This window comes from Lentinus tigrinus (assembly GCF_003813185.1).
Source record: "Lentinus tigrinus ALCF2SS1-7 unplaced genomic scaffold L226scaffold_11, whole genome shotgun sequence".
Lineage (NCBI taxonomy): Eukaryota > Fungi > Basidiomycota > Agaricomycetes > Polyporales > Polyporaceae > Lentinus > Lentinus tigrinus.
Genome location: NW_027137920.1, coordinates 550,083 through 570,678, shown reverse-complemented (window position 1 = coordinate 570,678; position 20,596 = coordinate 550,083). Strand labels below are relative to the sequence as shown.

The window sequence follows — 20,596 nt, the reverse complement described above, 5'->3', positions numbered from 1 at the left end:
TGTCCGGGCAGCGCGCCGTCTAGGCTACCCAGTACGGCCATCGTCCAGCTGGGGTGTCGTTTATCAAGCACGCAACACCATCGGACGCACCAGGCCGATCACCCATAGCCGCAGACTTCACAGCACCAATCGTCCTACCGGCACGGTCTACATGTATCCACCGATCGAGCCCTACGAGACCGGGAAACTCAAGGTTTCCGACCTGCACACGCTCTAGTACGCGCACTGCGGACGTCCCTGGATCTCTATTGATGCTCGGCACTAATACCCGCCCTTCGTCCCTTGCAGCTATGAGCTGAGCGGGAAGAAAGACGGTAATCCCGGTGAGTTCGCGCGCAATCTCGTCACTCGTGGGTACGCTGCGATCAAAGGACTGTCCCGCTGATTTGTGCGTGCGTAGTCGTGTTCTTGCATGGGGGACCCGGGGGCGGGACCGATCCCATAGATCGATCTTTCTTCGATCCCAGCAAGTACAAGGTGCGCCGCGGCCGTGACGTAACTACCTGCTGCGTTAACCACCGGCTGACTCCCCCTCCCCCCGAATGCAGATCGTCCTGTTCGACCAGAGGGGGTCGGGCAATTCTACGCCGTGCGTGAACCGGGCCCTTCGGCTTTGTCTAACGTTGACGTCACATCGCGCAGGCCTGCATCGCTGGAGGAGAACACGACGTGGGACCTCGTCAAGGACATTGAGAGGCTGCGCGAACATCTTGGGATCGACAAGTGGCATGTCTTTGGCGGCTCCTGGGTGAGTCGTGTGTTCTTTCTGCCACATGTGTATTTTTTGTTGATGTGACGTGTTATGCTGCTTGAAGGGCTCGACGCTCTCTCTTGCGTACGCGCAGGTAGGTCTGTTCCTGTCGCGCGGTATGCTCGGAGGCTGATGTACTTGTGATCGACAGTCCCACCCCGACCGAGTGAAGACGCTGGTGCTTCGGTACGTGCAGGTCGACTTCACCGATGGGCGTAGAGGCTGAGCGTATTCCCAGTGGCATCTTCACGCTGCGCAAGAGGTTTGTCATCTTGTGCTTCGTCCAACAGCGATGTTGACCAGATATCAACAGTGAACTGCGCTTCTTCTACCAAGAGGGCGCATCCCACATCTTCCCCGAAGCATGGTCAGAGCCCTTCAGGCACTAGGATCTTATACGCTCCTCACTCAGACCCACAGGGAAGAATTCATCGCGCCCATCCCCGAGGCCGAGCGGGGTGACATGGTCCTTGCGTACCACGCGCAGCTCAACTCCGAGGACGACGAGACGCGCCTCCGCGCGGCGCGTGCGTGGACCAAGTGGGAGATGTGGACGTCCAAGCTGCACGTCGACCCGAAGCAGGTCGCCGAGGCAGACGACAATGATTGGTCCAAGTATGTTCGTTCCCTATACGCCCTTGCGTTGTCAGTGCTGACGTAGGTCGCTCTGCAGCGCATTTGCGAGAATCGAGAACCACTACTTCGTGAACGACGTGCGTACACATTGCCCAGCTTAGTGTTAGAGTGAGTATCGCCATCTCACATTCCTTCAGGGATTCATGCGGGACGGCCAACTGCTCGAGAAGCAGGAGATCGATAAGATGTGAGTCCAGCGTAGCGTACATCCTGGATGATGCTGAGACATCCTCAACGCAGCCGCCACATCCCGTGCGTCGTCGTGCAAGGCCGCTACGACGTCGTCTGCCCTGCGACGACTGCGTACGCGCTGAAGAAGGTCTGGCCGGAGATCACGCTGCACATCGTGCCGGACGCGGGCCACTCTTCCCGCGAGCCCGGGACGAGCAAGCTGCTTGTAAAGGTTGGCTTCTCCAAACATCAGTCGTCCCATCCACCACCATGTTAAATCATTCACACCAGGCAACGGACGAATTCGCACACATCTAGACGATAGATGTCAATTCGAGCGGATGATACCATACCAAACATACACGGTGAAATATAGCAGGAGACGCTGCGCGATGCTGGAATGTACGATTTACAACGCTGAAAGGAACGGTCGTGATGTGTACGGCATGCCACCGCGAAAGACGCAACGCAGCAGCTTCTCGAGAGCAATCGCGGAACTTGGCCTTTTAAGCGTTGGACGACGGCGTCTTGCCTTAGTTTGACACCATCGTCGGAGTCATGCAATTGGTTATGGTGGTGTTCGCTCCGGAATGCGGTGACACGGCATGGGTACTTATCTATGAGGGACGTGTTGGGTGGTCCGTTACCCCCCTTCGTTACCTTTTGCTCTATGCTATCCCCCGCAGGTCGAACCTTGAGGCGTCTGAGGTCCCGGGGCCGCTGATAGGATAAGCGTACAGGCAATCGCATGCTGCTCGTGGGTACAGCAAGCCAAAGCTGCAAGATCCCAGGATCCGGAGGAGCCCTAGCAGACAAGCCGCGAACCTGCTTGAAAGACGAGTGAGCACGAGCATGGGAAGATGGCACCGATCGGTAGAGTGACGTACAATTCTTGGCCTGGGGCGGATGTAGGCCTTCAGGCGGCCTGCACGCTCCTGTCTCTTCCCACCTCGCCCATATTTCGAGCAAGAGGCCCCAGACCAGCGCGGAAGGCGACATGGACGAACCTGGCGGCGTTATCAGAGCCTAGGACGGGGCCGACTCGCCGAGGCGTGCAGGAATGGCCATTGCGGGGGAGCGCCCGGCAGCAGCGGCATGCGTCGACGTCGGCTCGGCTGGAGGTGAGTGGTACGATTGCAGGAGGTGCTCTGTATTCACTGGAGACGAAGACGTGAGACGACCCCCAGGAGGTCGGCCTGGCCGGGCACCACTAGGCCTCCACAGACGGACCCAGTGCGCACACAGGGGCGCCCGCTGCGATTCCGCCTCCGCACGATCCAGCAGGCGGGCTGCAAGATGGCCAGCGGCCGAGGCGGAGGGGCATCGTCGACGCAGCCGGGCACGTCGGCGGGCGACCCTTGCGCAGCGTACGCGTACGGCACGGACACTGGGTCAGCAACCTCCACGCACGCCGGGGGCCGCGCCATCGCCGACCGGCGGCAAGATTAGATGTGGATGATCTAATCTGATCACATGCGGAATGGCACGTCAAAATTCAAGGCGAGTGGGACGACTTTCGAATGCGCGCTTGGCTTATAAGCAACACGGCTTGCTCGGTCCCTCTCTTCGTCGTTCCCGACGTCTTCCTTGCTGCCGGCTTGCCAACACCCACTCTAGTCTAGCCCAGCACCAGCCCGTCGACATGGACATCGTCCTCAAGCTCGCAGACGACTACGTCCTTGACCGTGCATGGGCAGCGCTTCTTCCCGTGTCCGCGTTCACAACCGCCTCTTCCAATGCAGCCGGCCTATACAATGCCTCTTCTCACGTCTTGCCCCCGGCCTCCCAGCCCTCCGCCTGGTCCCAGCTCATCTCCTACATTCCCCACCCACCACTTCCCAATGAGCTCCTCACCGCACCCCTCGTCCAGTCTGGCAACGTCCTCTCCGCATGGCCACGAGACTACATGCCCCGCCAGATCATCTCCCTCCTGGCAATCACCCTAGTTGGCATCCACCTCCTCTACTTCATTTTCGCCGGCCTCTCCTACAAGTTCATCTTCAACCACGAGATGATGAAGCATCCACGCTTCCTCAAGAACCAGGTCAAGCTCGAGATCCAGTCCAGCTTGAAGGCTTTCCCAGGAATGACTGCTCTCACCCTCCCTTGGTTCCTCGCCGAGGTTCGCGGCCACACGAAGCTCTATGACGATGTCTCGGAGTATGGCTGGGGCTACATCTTCTTCTCCATATTCTTGTGAGTACCCGCCACAGCTTACGAGACGTCACATTTGGCTCATGACCATTCGCAGCTTCCTGGTGTTCACGGATTACTGCATCTACTGGATTCATCGCTGGGAGCACAACCCCATTTGCTACAAGTGGCTGCACAAGCCCCACCACAAGTGGCTCAGTGAGTACTCGTCATTTGTGCTTCTTGGCCCCACACGCCCTTGCTTCGTAGCGTGCTGATGGTCTCGCGCAGTTCCTACTCCCTTCGCGTCGCACGCCTTCCACCCCCTCGACGGCTACGCCCAGTCCCTCCCCTACCACTTCTTCATCCACCTCTTCCCTCTCCACCGCAAGCTGTACCTTGGGCTCTTCGTCTTCGTCAACTTCTGGTCCATCCTCATCCACGACTCGGACATGATTACCGATCACCCTCTCGAGAAAATCATCAACGGCCCTGCGCACCATACGCTGCACCATCTCTACTTTACTGTGAACTACGGCCAGGTACGTGCCCATCGCCTGACGTCAAACTGTTTTCAGCAGGCATACTGACGCGGACTCGTTCGGCAGTACTTCACCTTGGCAGACCGCATGGGCAACTCGTACCGGCAACCAGCCTCTGAGCTCGACCCCATGCGCGAGGTCAAGGCTGCAGAGGCCCAGAAGCAAAAGGAGGCGCTTGGCAAGAACCAGTGAGCACCTATAGAGCTCTCTCTCCCTGCCTTGCATATGCCGTCCAGTGCTCCCATCTTCCGTGCTTGCCCATCGCATTATACCATCCATTATCATGTTGTTTATCCTCCACACGATACGCCACGACTCAGTCAAATGTACATTACTATTACTCATCGCGTCGCCTCCGCGCGTGCGCGGACGGGGCGTCACTGCGCCATCTAGGTACTTGTAGGGAGAAGAGGATCTAATTCGTCGCTAGTTCCAGAGTCGTGTAGCCCAATCTAATGCATGCCTTGTTTCGATGTGACACACCACATACTTATCTTTCATGCGCGACGCGTGTCTAGGGTTTGGCCGAATCGATGGGTCTACGAGTCTTCGCCGACCTAGTCGCAAGTAGTCCACCAAGTGTTACATCGGACAGTCCGGATGAGGATACAGCACAACACGATAGCATTGGACATGATGCTAGAAAGATAGAAAGAAACAGAACAGAAGACAAGACAGGGGATAACTCGACACGGAGTGCCGAGGGCGATGAAGTTACAGCGGGGTGTATCGCGTTCCACACATACGACGTACTTTTCCATCCCACCCTCCCCTCCAACCTCAACCTGGCGAGTACGAGACACATCCACAAGCGCCAAGCCCAACGTCGGCTCGCGGTATAGGGACTGCGACCGCCAACAGCGGCGCACCGCAGCGCACCTTACCGCTTCGTCTGCTTGCGCTTGACCTCGTCGTCCTTGCACGCGTGCAGCATGAGCTTGTTCGGGTGGCCGGGCGTCATGCCCGAGTGGCCCTTCGACCAGTCGTATGACACCGCGTACGCGAAGATCGTGCCCGTACGGTTGAAGGCCGTGCACGGAACCGGACCCGGGGCGGGTTCGAATGCTGCAGGAGAGGTCTTTAGTGAGCCTCGAGGCTGAGTAAACAAAGGGTGGGGGGAGGGGTGACGTACACTTGAGACGCGTGCGGGCGTCCTTGTCCCAAAAGTTGATGGTGCCGTCGGAGCCTATGCACGAAAATAGTTGAGTTGAAGGAGAATAAGGAATAAGGAGGTTGACATGTGTAATGACATACCGCAGGTAGAGAAGGTACCGTGCACGGGGTGGAAGGAGATGTCATTCACGGCGTAGACCAGAGATTGGTCCTTAGTTGTCGGAGATTGGTCGCGACGGTGGCACTTGAACGAGAAGTTGTTCGACGAGTCCTTCTCCTCGACGTACTGGATAGCTACACGCCCCTCGATGCTGCCGACTGCGAAACCGTTTGCGGAAGGGAAGCAAGATACTACACGCGTCTGCCACTTGAGTGGCGAGACCAATGTCTGGATCACGCACACATGAGACGTTAGTCAAAGGCTAAGACCAGGGGGGGGATGACTGACCTTGAAGGGGGTGGTGGGGTTCTGAAGGTTGAAGACTTGTATGTGGCGCTCGGCGGTGCCGACGACCATCAGCGGAAATACGACGTCCAACGTGTAACACCGCTCTGGCAATTGGACAGTGGATACGGGGGTCGGTGTGCGCAAGTCCCAGTACTACACACGTCGGCCAACATGAGGGGAGACAGAATGGGGATCATGAAGGGGATGACGCGCACCTTGACCGTCTTGTCCCAGCTACCCGTCGCAAGCACGCTGCCCTGAGGGGATTCAATCCACCGCACAACCTTGATCGGCGCGTCGTGCTGGGCAACTTGCGATGCTTGGCCGGTGGTCACGTCGAACATGCGTCCTGCGTTGTCTGCGCCACCGGAAAGTATCTTCGATCCATCCTGAAAGGACACGCACCACGGTCGATATCTCCTGCTCCTCTCAAGAAAAGAAGCTACGTACTCTGTTCCAACACACACTCAACACGGGCCCCTGGTGCGGGTACATCGCCTTGCCCTGCGTCTGGCCGTTCGTGCCCACCTCGTAAATGCGGACCTAACCGCATATCACATTAGTCCATGTCCTTTGTGACGCGTCAAAGTCTTCCAAGAGCGCACATTGTTGTCCCAGGATCCAACCGCAAGGTAGTCCGCGCTCGGTGAGAAAGCCAAGCTAGATATTGAGTCGGTCGGTGGGTCGGCAACCTCGATATCTTTCTCTGCCGCAGCGGCGGAACCGAGGGTGCCCGAAGTCGAGCTCCCGAAGAACGACATTGTGCTGGCACTTCAGCTCGTGATAGTCGTCGGCGGGTGAAGGGGGGTTAGAGCTGATACTAATAGACGGAGATGAAGGAGGGAGGCAAGACCGCAGACTCCAGGGCATGCGGCAGAGTTCACTTCCACAACGCGTGACCTTTATTCTATAAGAGGCAATCACATGGTCACACCGCGATCTTGCCGCGAGCGTCCCTCCACAGCACTGGACGTTCATTCTGATGAGGTTGCAGAGGCCTCACATGCATATACACCACTGGGCTGGCTACGATGTGTCTGCATATATGAGAGGGAAGCAAAAACGACCAACCTGGGATTCGAACCCAGACTCTCAAACCGGAAACTGACGCCTTAACCATTAGGCCAGCCGGCCATGTTCAGGATGGCAAAGTCGTTTATCCGAGTCCTACTGAACCTTCAGCACGCTGGAACTCTCTAGGACCGCTCACTCTCGATGCAAACTTGGACGACGGAACTGGCTCAACAAGAGGATGCACATCGCAGAACGTTCTCATACATGTCTGCAGACGTCATGAGTTGCGTACTCTGAATCCGCGTCAGAGATGGGGCGGGGAATGCTTCTTTTGGTAAGGGAACAACCATGTATAGTAAGTCTAGAGAAGCGGGTCCTACGATCTTACCGCGCCGTGACGTCGAGCTGAGGTCAGAGGACGCGGCGCAAGAGGCTCTACAGCACGGAAGCGACTCCAATTTCCAGGATATATAGACCCAAGCGGCTCGCAGACTTGTCCGCAAAGTCTTTTCTCCGCTACATACTCATCACTACCACCGCTAGTCACAATTCACCATGGTCAACTCTTCCCAGTCGCGCGGTCCCTACAACTTGCCTCCCGGACAGCGTGAGGTCGACAACATGACCTACAACCCCATGGCGGACGCTCGCCCCGACAACGCTGCGTTTGACGAGGACACCGATCCCGACATGCACCCCGTCGGCGCTCGTGGCGCGGACAACCAGCCCACGCTCCGTGACTACCAGAAGGAAGACCGCGAGGCGGAGCGTTCTGAAGAGACTGGGACCATCCCCAGGGGTATGTTGCCTCCCAGTGCACGCTCATCGTTCTTCTCTCACATCTCAATTATGTCAGGCGAAGTCGACGAGTTGTTGTCGAACACCGCCGACGACGAGCGGAACGTCCGTGGGTACACCCGCGGCAATCGCGTCGACGCGTTCAAGCAGGAGCGCGCCCTCGACCGCGCATTCGATGAGACTGGCGTCTCCGATGCCCAGCCGGACGTTGAAATCGGTGCAGCCGTTGGCCGCCGCTGAAGGGTTCGCTGTTAGGTTCGTCGAGGCTTGAAAGGAGGAGTAAACTCACATGTTGTACGATAATTTTGTACCAAAGTCGCATCTCTTGACGATCATGATAGTTTCGTGTCAACCGGAGCAACTCGTCGAGTTCGATAAAATCTATTGAAGGTTTGCTTCGGTCAGAGGGAACAACGCATAAAGGGGCTTTGAGTGGTCTCGTAAAAGACAACAGATCTGTGGGGAAAGCAAGTCCGGGGAAGATGAATGCGGAAGGGAGAGCAGAACGCTCATAGATTATTGGGAAGAGGAATGTACTCGTAAGTGTTCGGAAGTACACCATGATACATATATGCGAGGGTCGGATGAGGTGCACGGTCTGGTCGTACAAATAAGAATAAGGTAGCCGAACTGCAAGCTCTGAGCATCAGTTCCGTCAAACTGGTCGTGCACGGTGAATGTACAAGGATGATGCGATGTAGCGATGTGTAACTCAACTCAAGCGCATGCGCGAGGTTGATGGATGGCTAGGACGTGGTATCCTTATCGGCAGTGTCCTGCTCTACGATGGTCTATGGGAGGTGTCTGACTCCGAACGTACGACATGGGATAACGACTCTCCGGATCGCCACGAGGGGCATCCTCGCCCTCGTCGCTCGAGCCAGAGAGGTCAGCGTGCTGGTGAAGGCCTAACGAGTACTGAGGGAACTTGACCGACGCCTTCCCTGTACCGGGACGAGCGCCGAGAAATTGGCCTACACCTCCCGACACCCGCCGCCGTTTGCTGGGCGACGGTGATGGCGAAGGAGACAGCTCTTGACGTCGGAAAGCCGGCTGCTGCTCCTCGAAATAGGGGGAGTCCGGTGGTGATGACAGGGGCGACAGCGTCGTGGCGCTGATCGTCCGGCTCGGTTTAGGTGGCGAGGGCACGCCGATAGACGCAGGAGGGGATGAGAGCGGAGAAGATATCTGCGACAAGGTGGTGCTGATGTGCGAGAGGTCATACACCGACTCTGCGCAGGTGGAATGCGGTGGCGAAGAAAGAGGCGAGGACAGCGGAGTCATCGTACTTGCCGTCTTCGATAGAGCTGGCGGGGAGAGACAGGTCGACATTGGAGGGGAAGACAACGGAGATGAGAGGGGCCCACAGTCACGTACGTTGGACGGCGTCGTCGTGATGACCACTTCTGGCACCGGCTTGGCTCTGGCGGGGACCTTGATGACAAGACGCTTCGATGGGTCGTCTTTGGAAACGGGAGGAGTGGGCAACGTAGTGTCTTCGCGTTTCCGCGACTTGTTCTTCTCCTTGTCCTTTGCTCCGGCTTTCCGTGGTTTCTTTGACGGGGACACGGGAGACAGCGGTGGAGCGCCAGTCTTCCGCTTCTTCACCGGTTGAGCATGGGCGTCCCCGTTCTCCGACTTCCTCTTCTTGCCCTTCTTGCCGCCAACGTCCTGGCTAGAGCGCTGTTCTGCTAGCCGCTCCTGCTCTTCAGCCTGTCGCGCGGTCTCTGCGGCAGCCTCTTTCCGTTTACGCCGGCGTTCCTCAGCTGCTTCCTTGGCCTGCTCTTCCCGCTCGAGCTCCTCTTGCACCATGCGTGCGAAGGTCTGAGCGTCCCCGCGTATCCATACATCGAACACGCCATCCCACTCTCTCGTGGGAACGGGGAAGTCCAGATTGAGGTAAATTGTCCGTACGGGAGGCTCCTCATCCTCCACTGGGGACCGACGAGGAGACGGGGTGGGTGTCACGAGACCGTGGGCAGATGTCGAGGGCTCGTCGGCTGGTGTATTCATCGCAGCATGCCGTGAACGCACGGCCTTGGAGAACTCGCGCACGATGCGCTTCGTCCCAGGAACGCGCAGACTCGTGCCCACAACGAGCAAAAGGTCCGCTCCCGCGCGACCCTTGCCTTTAGAGCTTCCCATAAGGTCCTTCCGCACGACATTGCCAACCTCCTCGCCGTCCTTGTGGTCCTCGTTGTAGAGTACGACGCTCGGGCGTAGCCGGCCGACAGCTCGGGACCGCTTGCCAACGAGCTGTCTGGTTTCCTCCATAGCAGTGCACTGAGGACAAGCAGGGGGTGTCCCAGTATTAAGAGAGTCGACGTAGTCACGCAGAGGAAATGAGTGCGTGCAGGTCTGGCAATGCATGAACTGCAGAGTGCCGTGAAGGGGGATGCATCTGGGCGTCTCCACAGGGGGTGATGGTAGCCGGCTTGTCGACGGTTCCTCAGGGGCGGGTGCACTAGGTTCGGCAGTAGCAGCCTTCCCTTTGGTAGAACGCGGCTTAGACCGTTTGACGTCGAGCTCCGGGACTCCAAAGGTAAGGCCTGACTTTTCCTCGAGTGCGTCGATGTTCTGCGTGTACACTCGTAGAAGGCGCCGGCGCTCGTCGAGGATACGGAGGAATCGATGAAAAGCCGTGGGCTGGGCAGCATCCGACAATTGTGAAAGCTGCGCGATCATTTGGCAGAATAACGAAGTAGTGTCTTCCGACTAGATGCATGGGGGTGAGTTCATTAACTTTGCACGACGCTGGCCGTGAAGCAACGGATGCAGAGAGGTCTGCGCTGCGTATGATCGAGCTCACGATAGGCCATGCCATCGAAGGGGGTGTAAATTAAACCCTCACAGTCCCTCCCCTTAAGGCACCGGCAACGATGACCCTAGAAAACAATGTGCTCGTGGCCACATGGGTGGTTCTTCGGATTTCTGCCTCGGGCCACAATACTTGCGTGTGCCATCCCAGCATGAGGCGAACTGCGCGGCCGCGTTGCGAGGGGTTGCGACGACGATGAATGGCGACGACCATGACGACCTCTGCAGCAAGCTCCACAGCCAGATGTAGGACTCACATTAAACACCGACGCATCGAACAAGTCCTTGCCCGAGCTCAGCGTCGGATGGTCCTTCTTCAACGACTGAAACAGGCCCTCAGAAGATCTGAAGTCAGGGATACCGGCCTGGACAGAGATACCAGCACCTACAGCGCCGCGTCCAGTAAGCCAACAGCGCACCAGGCATCTCATATGCTCGCCACTCACCGCAAACGACTGCTATGCGGCGCGCCTTAAGAATAGCCTTGACGACCCGCTTCATGTGGCTGGCGGGGTCGGGCGAAGGCACAAGAAACGCTGGCGAGGGCGGTAACGGCGTGGCCGCCTCGAGCGGCAGGAACGCCGTCATCGCAAGGCTGCTGGGGAGTGGCGGGCGGGACGGACGCGACGGACGAGGTGTGCGCAGTGACAGGAGGTCGTGGAAGAGGGGGACAAGCGTTGGGAGCAGGCAGTTCGATTGCCTGGGCACTTGACGCGGTGGCGCGCCGGTCGAGTCGGGGGGCGCTTTCAAATCTCCGTTTATCTCCTCTATAACCACGTAGTTGTTTACTTTACTTACACCTGCTTGCACCTACTTCTTATGCCCGATTTACCGCAGCTTTATCATCGCAACATATGGTCTATGCCGTCATCGAGTTCTGCTTCTGTTCGCCTTGGGATCCCACCACACGGGCTTCAAGCTGTTATGTCATGGTAGTTCTCGTTCCCACTCGTCAGTAGTCCGTCGTTTACACATCGTTGATGCCGAGAGATAAACATGTGCACCTCGCGCTGAGGTGACGCATGAAAACTAATCGGTGCGAAACGGCTCCCGTTCTCAAAGTTAGCAGCCTTGATATATATACCACGAGGTAGCTAGCGTCACCAGTGCTAGTGAGTATGCGCGTAGCGGGACCAGTTCGGGAGTCATTCATCGAACGATCTGGGTGTGAATATTCCGCACCAACTGGAGGCCCGGCGAAATGTTCGGTATTCAATGCCAGGGCCGACGACGCTCCATTCGGCCCAATTCATTGAACTGTATGCCAGTCTCAAGTCTGGGTAATGACCAGGGGAAGACTATGGCCACATGAGCTAAGTTACACATCCCTTACACAGCGATTGTTCATCTGGTTTAGGAGGTTTGTTGGTCAGTTGTGAGTACGAGGTAGAGACGCTAATTGTCACTCACTATGCTCATCTTGGGTAAGGTGGGTGCCACCAACGTCGGCACGGGAAAGTCAAATGTGCCCAGCTTGTCCAGCATCTCGTGCCACATGCGGTCCTGGTCATGGAATCGCTGGAGCTCCGCACGCTGGGCAGCGGTAGGGCGATGGAGGACAACGGCAAAGACCCTGTTTGAGAAGTCACGGTACTGGTATATCTGCAACGTATTCACACCCGGAAGCAGGTTATGTGCACCAAGGTCAATGGACCTGTCGGGTTCGCACTGGTATCAAAGGATCATCAATATCAGGAACACTGGCGCCACGGGCATGACGAGCATACGACACTTACCTGGATGAAGGGAGGTGCAAGCGCAATGCTCTGCGGCGGTCCACAATTATCAGTGGTATTCAGCAGCCCGAAGATCGACGAGTCTGTAGGCCACTCCGCCGGACGACCGCACTTCACGATGTTCATGGGAGATTCCGCTTCGTCTCCTGCGAAGGCCACTGGGACGTCGAATAAGATACTAGGGAAAGGCACATGCTAGTCGAGAGATCGCTGTAGGCAGAGCGTCAGCGTATTCGCCGTAAATCGCGTGTAGAAGTTCACTTACTCCGGCGATGTGTGCCGGTTCCTCCATCGTTCGATCTGCGTAATCTCCTCAGTGGTGAGCTCGAACGCCAGCGTCACCGGCCTCTGCGCAGAAGTGTACGATGAAGAACCACAGACTAGGCCAAGCAGACGGATGCAATTCTGCGCGAACGGTGAAATGGACGAATCCGCGACCAAAGGCTCCGCAGCACATTTCGACGATTTGTCAGGGTCCTCTTCTTGCCGATCATCATGGTGCAGGCCAGGCAGCACCTTGACTCCAGGTGGACCCCTACCTTTCCCCTTCTGCTTCACGAATGCCTTCCGGCTACCCGGCGTGGAATTTCGGTTTGTCTGTCTTCGAAGCTGCAGCAGGAGGCGATGACTTCAGCTTCGCTTGCATCACCTGCAGTAAGGGGATAGAGGGTGAACGAGAGCGTGATCGCTGCCGCATAGACACTTCATTCCTTTGCCCAGCCAAGGTGCTGGTTTCACCCGTGGATGGAGATTGGGTCGTTATAGCCTCTCCATTCGAGTCTCCTTGGGTTTCGGCGGAAATGGGCGGCTCGGAGTGGACAGCTTGCTTGTCCTTGAACCAATTCAAGTCGGCCTGGATATAGTCATCGTCAAAGGGATTCTTCTTCTTTTTCTTCACATTCGCTGACTTGGGAGGCTGAGACGACATCGGGTTCGCAGAAGATGTAGCAGACGCACTGCGCATGCGAGTGGCGTATTGTTCACCAGAAATGCGAGCGTAGCGGACTGAACCTGAGGGATCACCGATTGCAGACACTCGAGATATTATGAGAATGTTGAGAGGGCGTTGGTGAGGATTATCTCGGGACACTGAAGGGCAGACACGGCGTGCATCCCAAAATGTCGGGACCCCCGACAGCGCCCGGACATACCCATGACACCTTTCCTGTCACGATTTTCTATTTATCCGAGGGTTTTCCGAAGGGGAATCCGTGACTTGTTTGAGACTGGTCGGGCATCACGTGCATGTCACGGTGCTGTCAGGGGTCCTGAATTTTGGGTATGCACGCCGTGAGACTTGGAACAAGATGATGGGTCACTGCGGGTGGTTTGAAACTTGGAAGTGGAGGCGCCATACTACAATAGCACGCGTCTTCCTTTTCCCACGCCCCACGCGAAATGACGCGTCCCTCGACGCGTCCACCCCATTAGCACTTGCGTTCCTACCACCATGTCCTCGTCTGCATCTACATCTCAACCCATTCAGAGCACTTCTGCCGCCGTCGAGCACACGAAGGATGATGACGTCCCTCATTTGGGCGTGCTGGAGGAAGACGACGAGTTCGAAGAGTTCGCTGTAGCAGGTATGTATCTCATGTGTCATGCGATGCGGCCAAGACCTCTGCTCGCATTATCTTGTACGGACGAATGTTCGTGCTGACCGCGCCCTCGCTGTGATCTAGACTGGGATGATTCTCAGACAGACCTCGCACATCTGGGCGGCACAGCGCCGGGTGCGGCGAAGTCGGGCGGGGACAAGCTGTGGGAGGACAACTGGGACGACGATGATATCGAGGATGACTTCAGTGTGCAGCTAAGGTGCGTCTAAGCTATTCCTATCTGTCCTCGCCACTCTCTCATGCGTCTGCATGTGTCCCAGGAGCGAATTGGCGAAGAAAAAGGGCAACGGTGGCGGCCCGGAGTCAATGCAGCACTAATTTGCACTCTGTTTCGCGGTGTGCCTCGACGATGTTACCTCGGATCCAATTCTGTATCAATGCACCTGTCCTCTTCATCTCTTCTGTCCCCGTATGCCCGGAAGGTTCGTGGTGAATTTGGATGCGGTCTCGCCCGGACGAAGACAGATCCCGCGCAAGATGGGTTCCCTCAAATCAAGGTTTACGGTCTTCCGTGCATCGTCGGGCCCCGCAAGGCAGTTCCAGCGCATTAGGGCGCGTCTACTTACCGGGGGATGATCTTCCGGTCGAGTACGTCGCAGCAGGGTCGTAGCGCAGTCTAAGGTTGTGTCTGTTGTGTCACGAATACTGCCACCGTCTTCATCCACATTGACCTCTGACGAAACAGTTCAAGCGTGCCGCGGTGTGGCTGCGGTAGCAATTTTGTCAGGGGTTGGTGGCCGGACGGAACCTCGAACGAAAGCGCGGACGACCCATGTGGGTCTCAGAAGATATGCTCTTTGCCATGGCACGTGGTGGAAGGGGTCGGTAGACATGATCAAGATCCGCCTCGTCCCTGATGTGGAGGTTACGACAGATGTCTATTTGCGCTGAGTCCCTATCCAATGTTGGTGCCATGGTTGATGCGTGATGCTCGTGAACGACTATTTGCACAGGCGACAGCGAACGCTTGTCCGGTGTGCGGGGTGCAGGGCAGACGTTGCGCCGCCATGGTTGTAACTTGTCGGCAAGACTGGCCCCCTCCAGAATGAGGCGGCAAATCTGTTGGGCGAGCGAGCTCCGATGATTTGAGAGCTTGGAGGCGTGGTGATGATGCCTATCTTGGCACTACCTGCGGGAAACATCCCTCGATCATCATAGGATGCAAGTTTGATTGGCCTCGAGGACGTGGTGGGGGACGAGAGGATGCCTTGTACGTGCTCAGATAGTCGTGTGTCGCCTATGACAGCGTAGGAGAAGAAGAAGCAGGCCGACCTGGAGGACGACTCCGGGCTGCCTTCCTGGTCGAGAAGAATGGCCATGAATATCACGAACGTGCGTGTGGGGCCGGATAAGGTAGGAATTCCCAGGTACAGCGCCCCGATATGGGTTCCATCAGAGATCAAAGTGTTGAGATGTCATGGAATCTTGTGGTCAGAGCCAGGACGTGTGCGCAGTTATATACCTCATCCCCGCTCACCATGGCCCTTCGACCCTTGTCCTCCTCGTTATCCCCCTTCGTCAGCCCCCGCCCCGCGCGTAGCTCAGACGATGTCCGAGGCATACAGGAAGAAAGGCCTCTCTCAGGTGTCCCTTATCTTCGCGTATGTGCACCTCACTCCCGAACTGGCTAGACTGTATGTTCATCATCTGTTTTGTTCAGCTGTGGGACGGCTCTCTTCTCTGACGGTGAGTCGTGGAGGCATAGTACGGTGAAACAGCTTATCTGACGCGTGTGGACCAGGCTACGCCAATAACGTCATTGGTGCTGGTGCGTTCCTCTTACATACAGCTCTGTCGGAGCATATGTTCACCGAGTCGGTGCGCTTGTATCGTTCACAGTCAACACGCGTATGTATTCACGCACTTGCATCATTCTACGCCATGTTCTAACCGTGGGTCTGGATAGTCCTCAAGCGTGTCTACGGAGATGAATTCGCGAAGCACAAGAACTACAGTACCACCCTCTCCAGTCTGGCGTTCGCCGGTACTGTCGTTGGCATGCTCTTGTTTGGGTATTTGTCCGACAAGATGGGGCGCAAGTTCGGAATGGTGAGTCCCCCCGACCTGTACAGCGCAGTATAGCCGCGAGCGACGTCATGTGCAGATGACCGCGACGGGCATTGTCGCTGTGTTCTCAGGACTGTCAGCCGCCTCCACCGGCGCGCACCACAGTATCGGCGGTATGCTGGCGATGCTCATGGCGTGTCGGTCAGTACCCTCATTTTCTCCGCTCGGTCGGAGGCATGCTAATGCTATTGCCGGCGGACAGTTTCCTCCTTGGTATCGGAGTGGGTGCTGAATACCCGTGTGGTTCGGTCGCTGCGTCGGAGCAATCTGAGGAGCCTGGTATCAGCAAGAACGCCCAGCACCGTTGGTTCGCCCTTGCGACCAGTAAGTCTGGTCTGGAGGCGCCGGATAAACCAACAATGATAACCTTGCATTTCGCAGACACGATGATTGACTTCGGTTTTGTGATCGGCGCGTTTGTTCCGCTGGTCCTCTTCTGGATCTTTGGCGAGAACCACCTCAGGGCTGTCTGGCGGTTGTCCCTGGGACTTGGTGTCGTTCCTGCACTTGCGGTCTTCATCTGGCGACTTCGCATGGAGGAACCCACCCGCTATAAGAAGGATTCCATGGTCCGTGGCAGCGTCCCGTATCTTCTGATCATTCGTCGTTACTGGGTCAGACTGTCGGCCATCTCCATCACCTGGTTCATCTATGACTTCATCACGTAAGTTGTTGTGTTCAAACTCTGTTTGCTCTAGCTGAGTCGTGTTATTAGGTACCCCGTAAGCTACTCGCCATATCTGACAAGGCGTATATTCACAAGAACGATGACATCTGTAGTTCGGCCTGTACACCTCCACCGTCACGGACACGTGAGTTCTGCTTTATCAAATCTCATATTGCTGATATTGACCTTCTTCAGTATCACTGGCCACAGCGATTCGCTCAGCGTCGTGTTCGGCTGGTCGGTTGTCATCAAGTATGTACCAGGATACACGATGAAGTTACTTCTGACTGACGCACCATTTTATAGCTTGTTCTACATTCCCGGGACGGTCGCTGGTGCATTTATCGTGGATTATCTCGGACCCAAATGGACGATGGTAAGTCTCTCAACTTTTCCATCGAAGAAGCTTCTCTGACTCGGATCAGATTACCGGCCTCCTCGCACAAGCCATCATTGGTTTCATTATGAGCGGGCTGTACACACAATTGACACACCATATCGCCGCATTCGCTGTGCGTGGAATCGGAACCAAAACCTGTGGCAGCTTATTGACACACCTCCCAGGTTGTTTATGGTATCTTCTTGAGCTTTGGGGAACTTGGGCCGGGAAACTGTCTTGGTATGCTCGCTGCCAAGTCTGGCCCGACTGCTGTTCGTGGCAAGTTCTACGGCATCGCCGCTGCTATCGGCAAGATCGGCGCTTTCGGTGGTACTTGGGGTGAGCTGCATCTCGCCTCTGAATCGTTTCAAACGTCGCTGACAACTTCTCATTCGCGATCAGCCTGGCAGCGTATCGTGGATGGTAAGCAAGGATACCTTCTGAGTCGCGCAACAACTAATACACTAACAAAATGTCTCCAGACTTCCAGGCCATGCACCCCAATGACCCCAACATCGGAAACACCGGCCCCTTCTGGATCGGAAGTGGTACGTCGATGAAACTGAATGAAACTGAAACGATAAATACGTGATACTCAATTCCCAACCACACAGGTCTCGCTATATTCAGTGCTATCATCACGTTCTTCTTCATCCGTCCCATTGAACACGATGGCATGGAGGATGAGGACCGCAAGGTGAGCTTAACACTGCCTCGCAACTGTATCCACTGTTGCTGATCCTTTCCTCAGTTCCGTGAATACCTCGAGCAGCACGGCTACGACACTTCCCAGATGGGTCTCGGTGAAACCGAGACCGACTCCATGTCCTCCGAGAGCGACGAGAAGAAGGTTCCGGTCGCCGCATAGGTTCCTTCTCCCCAGCCCAGACTTGCTATCTGCATGGGCCTCATGACCTTCACGACGTTCGTGGACTCGTGTGTATCTCTTTTTCGGTCGTTGTGATGACTTGCTCTCGCCTTTACGTCTCACGACTCCGGGTTTCGATGGGATGTCTGTTGTGCTAATGATATATCATACCTATCTTCTTGTGCATGTAAATGATACAGTAAATTGAATGTATACCTCGGTCCGACAGGAATCATTGGCAAGGACAATGGAGGAACACGAGATAGGATGGGACGCGGTGCACCGGATGCTTGCCACCTTCTGTGCGAACTGTAGACGCACCGCCCCTACATAACTTGACCTCTCACTACCATGGACAACTCACATCGACGAGGTTCTGCATTCCTACAGTACACCACTATGCTATATCTGCTCGATGTCCGCAATAGCAACTCCTTTCTCATGACATATACGCTCTAGTGTGTCCCCCTTCAACAGTTCAACGTTCAACGCTTGCGCAACTCCAAGCTCCTCCGGGGGATGTCCACCTGCAACCAGCCCCCAGTACTATTCTCGTTCGCCATCGCTCACACGGCTTCATACCGGCCTCTGCGGGTGCTACCGGAAGACTTCTGGAGGATAGGACCGGGGGGGCTGACCGCCGTAAGGCAGCGGGTGGGTATGTCAGCCACACATCCAGGGCCTTTAAGTAAGGGGTCCAAGCCCGCACTGACTCTCTCCAATGGACTCCTTCCATCGCAATCTCCTGCCGACGTCTGGCGGGGGACAGCACGGTGGGGGGAGGTACCCAGGACGGTCGGTGAGTATCCTCGGTCTGTAGCTTGTCCGCTGGGGTTGCTGATCGGGACCTATGTCTGCTCCCTCCCCGACTCGCCGTCGTCGCTTGACATATGCTCTGGCTAGTTCTACGGGTACGTGTTATCTCTCATGCCTTCTATCCCTCCTCTACTCTCCATGCTCGCCTTCCACTGCCTGGTGCCCTGCACCATCGCTCCTCCACCCCTCCTCATGCTAGCTTTGCCCGCCATGGCTGAGAGGCTGACACTTCGTCTTCCAGCTATGAAAACACCAAATTAATTACCCAGGACATCCCCGTCTTCGCCCCTCCGTCCTCGTCAAGCGTGTATACCCTGGAGGTTGCCCCAGGACGGTCGGTGAGTCGCGCGTTGCTCGTCATTCATGCACTTCCACTCATGCGACGTAGAGGTGTCGACGATGAGCACGCCAAATATGCGTTGCGAACCAGAGTGAATGCATGGACGCTGGAACGTCAGGTGAGTACTCTACCCCAACCCCCTTGTCCCTACCGGGACCCTACCCCCGCGGCGCACGCCTCTATTTCTCGCCAGTCTTCTTCACCCAACCGAGTGCCGATGTGCTCTATCCGTGCCATCATGTGTCTGACGCTAGCTTCAGTTATACCAGTTTAACAAGAGCAACCGGGCGGAAAAGTAGCCCGCGGACATACATAAACCTCAACAAACCCACATTCATCGAGTGAGTGCCAGTACGCTTCCGGCAGGCCTTCCCGCGTAGCTAACGCCATCCTTTTCCGCTGTAGAGGAGTAGGACTACCCGGAAACATCGGGAGTCAGGAGCTATGGGGAGCATTGGGAGGTCGCGTCGAGGGAGGAGGAGGAGGAGGAGGAGGAGGAGGTTGGATGGAGGTCGCGGTTGGTAGCGCGGATACTTGGGTGAGTGCGAGTCTCTTTCTGTTGGAGCGGATAGAGTCTCATGCTTGCGCCGTTCAGCAACACCGCAACGCGCAGTGTCCCGAGTGTCGGCGTCGTCCCCGCCCGTTACTGGATTCTTCAAACTCGCCACCAGCCGCCTTGTCGACTTCGTCCGAGCGCAGCGCATCATACCGGCATCTTCTATCGTCTATCGGTTTCACCTCTCAGTTCAGCAAGAAAAGAGTAAAGCACATATCGCGGCAGGTCTTCATTCTGTATCGGTTTTTGTAAAACTCCGACTTGTATACCATGGTCACGAAGTTGTATAAGTTGGGGCGGATGATGTTGGTGTGATCAATGAAACCATCGTTGCTCGCTATAGTCGTGTGTGCAGTCATCGTAAAACTGGGCTTGCAGAGATTAGGTAGGACGGAACGCTTGCCATGCGCACATAAACCGCACACACTGCGATATCACACTGCCCAAGTCAACGCGACAACGATGCCCACTAGACGATATTCTCCATGTCGTCATCGTCGCCGTCACCGTCATCGTCAGTGACGTCGTCGTTCTTGGGTTCCTCATCAGGACACCCAACTCGCGAGCCCTCCGCGTCACGACCAAACAAGACATCGCTGTGAATGTTAATGTCAAGCCTAGATCCCACGAATGTTGTCGATAAGATGTGACGGACCGCTCTGCCTGACATCGAGAAGCAGCTCCCATGCCGCTCGATGTCCACCGGAGGTGTGGTATACAGCGAGGATCTCCTTCAGGAACGCATCCGCTGTTCTGTCTCATTTCGCAGGTCTTTCGTCGACAATTGATCACGTCGCTCGGAGAGCCGGAAGAGGTCCAGCATCTGGTCCTGCGGCGGAACAAGCGGTCCTTTCCTTCGTCCGGTCTTCCAGGATGGCTCGTTCCTGGTGCCGAGACGGGATAGGTTGTTATCTGCCGTGAGCTCTGAATTGCGCTCATTCGAGGTTCCTGCTGCATAACATGCTTTGAGGCGTCGGCCTAGGCCACCCAGATCTTCTTCCGCAGTCCATGATTCGTCTCCTCAGATACGTCTTCTTTGGATGCAAGACACGCTTGAGCCGGGTGGAGTCATGTCTGAGGAGGATGCACCATTTGACGACTCGGGTCCTAAAGAGGATGCGGAGA

At 56.3% G+C, this 20,596-nt stretch overlaps 10 protein-coding genes and 1 non-coding gene across 11 annotated transcripts; 6 read left to right on the top strand and 5 right to left on the bottom strand.

The window, feature by feature from the left end:
- Positions 1–151: 151 nt before the first annotated feature.
- On the top strand, positions 152–1,876 carry L226DRAFT_462483 (proline iminopeptidase; the record flags this gene model as incomplete). Its single annotated transcript, XM_067675726.1, has 14 exons — positions 152–216; positions 289–323; positions 401–477; positions 549–589; positions 643–748; positions 816–845; positions 903–937; positions 990–1,013; positions 1,065–1,118; positions 1,172–1,366; positions 1,425–1,464; positions 1,525–1,574; positions 1,628–1,790; positions 1,850–1,876. 14 exons carry the CDS (start codon positions 152–154, stop codon positions 1,874–1,876), a joined length of 942 nt encoding a protein of 313 aa, XP_067535806.1.
- A 1,293-nt stretch (positions 1,877–3,169) lies between these two features.
- Positions 3,170–4,755, top strand: L226DRAFT_534813 (uncharacterized protein). Its single transcript, XM_067680758.1, has 4 exons — positions 3,170–3,754; positions 3,810–3,910; positions 3,983–4,233; positions 4,300–4,755. Exons 1-4 carry the CDS (start codon positions 3,201–3,203, stop codon positions 4,423–4,425), a joined length of 1,032 nt encoding a protein of 343 aa, XP_067535805.1. The 5' UTR covers positions 3,170–3,200; the 3' UTR covers positions 4,426–4,755.
- On the bottom strand, positions 4,744–6,643 carry L226DRAFT_560316 (Poly(A)+ RNA export protein). Its single transcript, XM_067683353.1, has 7 exons — positions 6,400–6,643; positions 6,245–6,337; positions 6,010–6,183; positions 5,795–5,947; positions 5,488–5,734; positions 5,366–5,419; positions 4,744–5,298 (listed from the first exon to the last, which is right to left on the bottom strand). The coding sequence occupies exons 1-7, from the start codon at positions 6,553–6,555 to the stop codon at positions 5,114–5,116; spliced, it is 1,062 nt and encodes a 353-aa protein (XP_067535804.1). The 5' UTR covers positions 6,556–6,643; the 3' UTR covers positions 4,744–5,113.
- Positions 6,644–6,857: 214 nt separating this feature from the next.
- On the bottom strand, positions 6,858–6,928 carry L226DRAFT_t119. Its single transcript has one exon. It is a non-coding gene; the product is annotated as a tRNA-OTHER (tRNA).
- A 250-nt stretch (positions 6,929–7,178) lies between these two features.
- Positions 7,179–7,846, top strand: L226DRAFT_612867 (uncharacterized protein; the record flags this gene model as incomplete). The annotated part of the gene is made up of 2 exons (XM_067686437.1): positions 7,179–7,607; positions 7,665–7,846. Exons 1-2 carry the CDS (start codon positions 7,364–7,366, stop codon positions 7,844–7,846), a joined length of 426 nt encoding a protein of 141 aa, XP_067535803.1. The 5' UTR covers positions 7,179–7,363.
- A 139-nt stretch (positions 7,847–7,985) lies between these two features.
- Positions 7,986–11,091, bottom strand: L226DRAFT_534809 (DHS-like NAD/FAD-binding domain-containing protein). The gene is made up of 3 exons (XM_067680757.1): positions 10,870–11,091; positions 10,681–10,808; positions 7,986–10,321 (listed from the first exon to the last, which is right to left on the bottom strand). Exons 1-3 carry the CDS (start codon positions 11,009–11,011, stop codon positions 8,369–8,371), a joined length of 2,223 nt encoding a protein of 740 aa, XP_067535802.1. The 5' UTR covers positions 11,012–11,091; the 3' UTR covers positions 7,986–8,368.
- A 650-nt stretch (positions 11,092–11,741) lies between these two features.
- L226DRAFT_570881 (uncharacterized protein) lies at positions 11,742–12,451 on the bottom strand (the record flags this gene model as incomplete). Its single annotated transcript, XM_067684486.1, has 4 exons — positions 11,742–11,771; positions 11,834–12,091; positions 12,160–12,354; positions 12,425–12,451. 4 exons carry the CDS (start codon positions 12,449–12,451, stop codon positions 11,742–11,744), a joined length of 510 nt encoding a protein of 169 aa, XP_067535801.1.
- A 120-nt stretch (positions 12,452–12,571) lies between these two features.
- L226DRAFT_58226 (uncharacterized protein) lies at positions 12,572–13,217 on the bottom strand. The gene has a single exon (XM_067685548.1). It carries the CDS (start codon positions 13,121–13,123, stop codon positions 12,731–12,733), a length of 393 nt encoding a protein of 130 aa, XP_067535800.1. The 5' UTR covers positions 13,124–13,217; the 3' UTR covers positions 12,572–12,730.
- A 307-nt stretch (positions 13,218–13,524) lies between these two features.
- L226DRAFT_560312 (uncharacterized protein) lies at positions 13,525–14,591 on the top strand. Its single transcript, XM_067683352.1, has 3 exons — positions 13,525–13,742; positions 13,842–13,977; positions 14,039–14,591. The coding sequence occupies exons 1-3, from the start codon at positions 13,610–13,612 to the stop codon at positions 14,094–14,096; spliced, it is 327 nt and encodes a 108-aa protein (XP_067535799.1). The 5' UTR covers positions 13,525–13,609; the 3' UTR covers positions 14,097–14,591.
- Positions 14,592–15,268: 677 nt separating this feature from the next.
- L226DRAFT_534806 (metabolite transporter) lies at positions 15,269–18,004 on the top strand. The gene is made up of 18 exons (XM_067680756.1): positions 15,269–15,379; positions 15,439–15,464; positions 15,520–15,546; positions 15,618–15,626; positions 15,685–15,827; positions 15,883–15,986; positions 16,048–16,169; positions 16,227–16,509; positions 16,561–16,567; positions 16,626–16,657; positions 16,708–16,764; positions 16,819–16,888; positions 16,938–17,024; positions 17,077–17,230; positions 17,294–17,314; positions 17,374–17,439; positions 17,506–17,588; positions 17,643–18,004. Exons 1-18 carry the CDS (start codon positions 15,327–15,329, stop codon positions 17,757–17,759), a joined length of 1,461 nt encoding a protein of 486 aa, XP_067535798.1. The 5' UTR covers positions 15,269–15,326; the 3' UTR covers positions 17,760–18,004.
- Positions 18,005–18,855: 851 nt separating this feature from the next.
- Positions 18,856–19,817, top strand: L226DRAFT_58122 (uncharacterized protein). Its single transcript, XM_067685542.1, has 4 exons — positions 18,856–18,913; positions 18,964–19,256; positions 19,321–19,453; positions 19,511–19,817. Exons 2-4 carry the CDS (start codon positions 19,015–19,017, stop codon positions 19,721–19,723), a joined length of 588 nt encoding a protein of 195 aa, XP_067535797.1. The 5' UTR covers positions 18,856–18,913; positions 18,964–19,014; the 3' UTR covers positions 19,724–19,817.
- The last annotated feature ends 779 nt before the right edge of the window (positions 19,818–20,596 follow it).

What these genes read in the sequence shown, in the direction of transcription:
- L226DRAFT_560312 (XM_067683352.1), top strand. Translation starts at nt 13,610, where the DNA reads ATGTCCTCGTCTGCATCTACATCTCAACCCATTCAGAGCACTTCTGCC. An exon ending in CGAAGAGTTCGCTGTAGCAG is followed by an intron (nt 13,743 to 13,841) that starts GTATGTATCTCA and finishes GCTGTGATCTAG; the next exon opens with ACTGGGATGATTCTCAGACA. An exon ending in GACTTCAGTGTGCAGCTAAG is followed by an intron (nt 13,978 to 14,038) that starts GTGCGTCTAAGC and finishes CATGTGTCCCAG; the next exon opens with GAGCGAATTGGCGAAGAAAA.
- L226DRAFT_534809 (XM_067680757.1), bottom strand. Translation starts at nt 11,011, where the DNA reads ATGACGGCGTTCCTGCCGCTCGAGGCGGCCACGCCGTTACCGCCCTCG. An exon ending in CCGCATAGCAGTCGTTTGCG is followed by an intron (nt 10,809 to 10,869) that starts GTGAGTGGCGAG and finishes GCGGCGCTGTAG; the next exon opens with GTGCTGGTATCTCTGTCCAG. An exon ending in TCGATGCGTCGGTGTTTAAT is followed by an intron (nt 10,322 to 10,680) that starts GTGAGTCCTACA and finishes CCATGCATCTAG; the next exon opens with TCGGAAGACACTACTTCGTT.
- L226DRAFT_534806 (XM_067680756.1), top strand. Translation starts at nt 15,327, where the DNA reads ATGTCCGAGGCATACAGGAAGAAAGGCCTCTCTCAGGTGTCCCTTATC. An exon ending in GACGGCTCTCTTCTCTGACG is followed by an intron (nt 15,465 to 15,519) that starts GTGAGTCGTGGA and finishes CGTGTGGACCAG; the next exon opens with GCTACGCCAATAACGTCATT. An exon ending in CCCCTTCTGGATCGGAAGTG is followed by an intron (nt 17,440 to 17,505) that starts GTACGTCGATGA and finishes CCAACCACACAG; the next exon opens with GTCTCGCTATATTCAGTGCT.
- L226DRAFT_534813 (XM_067680758.1), top strand. Translation starts at nt 3,201, where the DNA reads ATGGACATCGTCCTCAAGCTCGCAGACGACTACGTCCTTGACCGTGCA. An exon ending in ATCTTCTTCTCCATATTCTT is followed by an intron (nt 3,755 to 3,809) that starts GTGAGTACCCGC and finishes GACCATTCGCAG; the next exon opens with CTTCCTGGTGTTCACGGATT. An exon ending in TTACTGTGAACTACGGCCAG is followed by an intron (nt 4,234 to 4,299) that starts GTACGTGCCCAT and finishes CTCGTTCGGCAG; the next exon opens with TACTTCACCTTGGCAGACCG.
- L226DRAFT_58226 (XM_067685548.1), bottom strand. Translation starts at nt 13,123, where the DNA reads ATGCGCAGTGCGTCTGCTACATCTTCTGCGAACCCGATGTCGTCTCAG.
- L226DRAFT_560316 (XM_067683353.1), bottom strand. Translation starts at nt 6,555, where the DNA reads ATGTCGTTCTTCGGGAGCTCGACTTCGGGCACCCTCGGTTCCGCCGCT. An exon ending in ACCCCACCACCCCCTTCAAG is followed by an intron (nt 5,735 to 5,794) that starts GTCAGTCATCCC and finishes TGCGTGATCCAG; the next exon opens with ACATTGGTCTCGCCACTCAA. An exon ending in CGGTACCTTCTCTACCTGCG is followed by an intron (nt 5,420 to 5,487) that starts GTATGTCATTAC and finishes TTTCGTGCATAG; the next exon opens with GCTCCGACGGCACCATCAAC.
- L226DRAFT_58122 (XM_067685542.1), top strand. Translation starts at nt 19,015, where the DNA reads ATGGACGCTGGAACGTCAGGTGAGTACTCTACCCCAACCCCCTTGTCC. An exon ending in AACAAACCCACATTCATCGA is followed by an intron (nt 19,257 to 19,320) that starts GTGAGTGCCAGT and finishes TTTCCGCTGTAG; the next exon opens with AGGAGTAGGACTACCCGGAA. An exon ending in TTGGTAGCGCGGATACTTGG is followed by an intron (nt 19,454 to 19,510) that starts GTGAGTGCGAGT and finishes TGCGCCGTTCAG; the next exon opens with CAACACCGCAACGCGCAGTG.